General features: G+C 33.4%; 1 protein-coding gene across 2 annotated transcripts in view; it reads left to right on the plus strand.

Moving 5' to 3' along the window:
• LOC119586283 (protein O-mannosyl-transferase 2-like) overlaps positions 1-2,477 on the plus strand; it is a gene marked incomplete in the record, with an annotated part of 13,418 nt that overhangs the window by 10,591 nt on the left and 350 nt on the right. The window contains 4 exon segments of one of the 2 annotated variants that reach the window (XM_037934988.1): positions 417-576; positions 1,181-1,321; positions 1,468-1,579; positions 2,120-2,477. In XM_037934988.1, coding sequence (XP_037790916.1) covers positions 417-576; positions 1,181-1,321; positions 1,468-1,579; positions 2,120-2,225 — 519 coding nt within the window. 2 annotated transcript variants of the gene reach the window in all.

Consider the following 2,477-nt stretch of genomic DNA (forward strand, 5'->3'; position numbering starts at 1 on the left):
AGTAAAAAGATTGTCAGCTTGTTAATTGCAAATACATGAGCAAAAAAGGAAAGACTATTATATGTGTATTTACAAACTAATACTATTTTGATAAAGGGGTGTGACTACCATGTCAGTTAGCATAAAAGTAACACAGATTTTTACTCCACTTGCTTGTTAGTAGTTTGTAACATGCTAGAGTCTTGCTTGGATACTGCATGATGAATAACATGGCTAACTATTCTCTCATAAAACTGCTTTTTAAGCCTTTTTGGTATTAGCTTGTGTTTGACATTATTTTTGCAGTTTATGTAAGGGTGACATGACGAAATATGACTTTACCTTGAAGTGAGTATGCAGTTGAATATATAGTTGAAAGTAAGCACTTTTTAGTGTTTTGCAGTGTCATTGACACATGTTATTTGTTTCACATGTAGGGTCAGTGGTTCTCCGCTATCGATGGATACAAAGTTTACCTGCTGGGTAATCCCATCATTTGGTGGGGTAACCTAGTTGTGTTGGCTGCTTTTGTGCTGGTCTATATCTACAATGCTTACAGGACCCAAAGGGGGCTGAAGGATGATGCTGCAACAAGAGGTGTGTATATTTGAATATATATATTTTTTATAATGGTATAGAAGAAGCAATCTGGAAGTGACGTCTAGAGTAAGTTGGAGAATTTATTTTTTTGTTGCTTTATTGTTCTGTGTTACACTGTGATACTTGTGATGCATAGAATTTTACTGAAATTGCATGAAATTGCAAGCATTTCAAGCATACTAAAAAATCAGTCATATCTCATGTTTTCTTTAGTTAGGATCTCTTAAGCAAAAAAAAAATATTGGATTTAGTGAATTGTGAAATATTTTGTAACATTTGCAACATAGACCACCATTTCATCCAAGGTTATCATGCATAACATTTAAATGTATCTTCATAATAACTTATTTTCAAAAATTTTTGATATGCAAGTTTCTCATTTTCAGATTTTGCACTTTCATTTATATTATTGCAATGCTTGTTTGGTAGATATCAGAACCCTTCTTGAGAAACCCTTTTAAAGGATATTCATGCCTGAGAGTCTTGCTGGAAAATTTTTGAACACCATAAGATATATTATCTCTGTTAGTGTATGAGTCATGAAAAACAATATATTAGCTGATACATTACTCATGGTCTACCCAAATTTTCTTGGTTTCAGCCCGACGTGAGAAGGCCATAGGAGCCTGCGGGTGGCTAGCTGTGGCATGGGCACTTCACTACCTGCCCTTCTTTGCCATGGGGCGTATTTTGTATTTCCACCACTACTTCCCAGCTCTGCTCTTCTCTTCCATGCTCACAGGTAGGAGCAAACTCTGGTTGTTCCTAGTGCAAGTCATTCTTGTGATTAGTTTCCATTTCTTTGTAAAAAAAGAAATTGAATATTCATATTCTTTAAGATTCCTTATATCTCCATGAAATTTCTGTATGTATGGGTTTTGTTTCCAGGTGTTATCCTTGATTACCTTCTGGAGTCGATTCCTAATTTGGTTCCTCCATTCCTGTCTGTGTCAGTGTATCACTGGATGACTGGTTTGGTATATTCAGTCCTTGCTTACAGGTATGTATTTGTATGTAAAATATTGTTTAACATGAAAAAATTATCTCATTTCTAATAAAGGGGCTGTGGGCATGGGATTGTATCAATAATTAATGTATATATTTAAAAATAGAGTAAATGGTTTCATGATTATATTATTAAAAATGAATTAATATTTGGTAAACATGACATAAGGCAATTGTTCATGATAGAAAAAAAAAAAGTGCACTATGACCTCTTTCAATGTTCAAGATGGTTATGTCATTTTACTACAGAACTTACATCTTTTTATCTGAAAATAATAATCAGATCTTGGAAGGAAATCATATTTCACTGAATGTATTGAGTTTATACGTGCATTTTGTTGTCTGAGAAATTGGTAATAATATGGAAAATATATTTTTGTTGTGAGAAAGATTGTTTGATTTTGATTATAAAGTATCTAAAGCATGTAAATTTGCTAATAAGGGTAAGAATTAAAAAAAAAAGGAACATCAAGATGAATGTTGTTGTAATGTGTTGCTGCATGGAAATTTTAACCTTATTTATTTTTTCTTGCAGTTTTTATATGTTTGCACCCCTTGCATATGGAATGCACAATCTGGAGCCAGGTTTTGAGAATGGCACCATTCAGAACATCCGCTGGCTTGACTCATGGGAGTTCTAAATCATGAGTTTAGGTCCAATAAGAGGAATAAATTATATACGGTATATGTGTGAATCTCATTCAGTAGATCTGATACATGTGGTATATAAAAAAAAGCTGTTGCTGGAGACAACCCAAGAAAGACATGTATTGAATGAACGCCAACAACAAAGCATGTTGTTGTTATCTGAGGATTATTTATGAAAGAATAAGATTTTACAAGATAACTCCAGTAATTCATGTCACCCTTGATCTACTATGCTATAAGGAGGA

Source organism: Penaeus monodon, chromosome 21, assembly GCF_015228065.2.
Source record: "Penaeus monodon isolate SGIC_2016 chromosome 21, NSTDA_Pmon_1, whole genome shotgun sequence".
In the NCBI taxonomy this organism is placed as follows: domain Eukaryota; kingdom Metazoa; phylum Arthropoda; class Malacostraca; order Decapoda; family Penaeidae; genus Penaeus; species Penaeus monodon.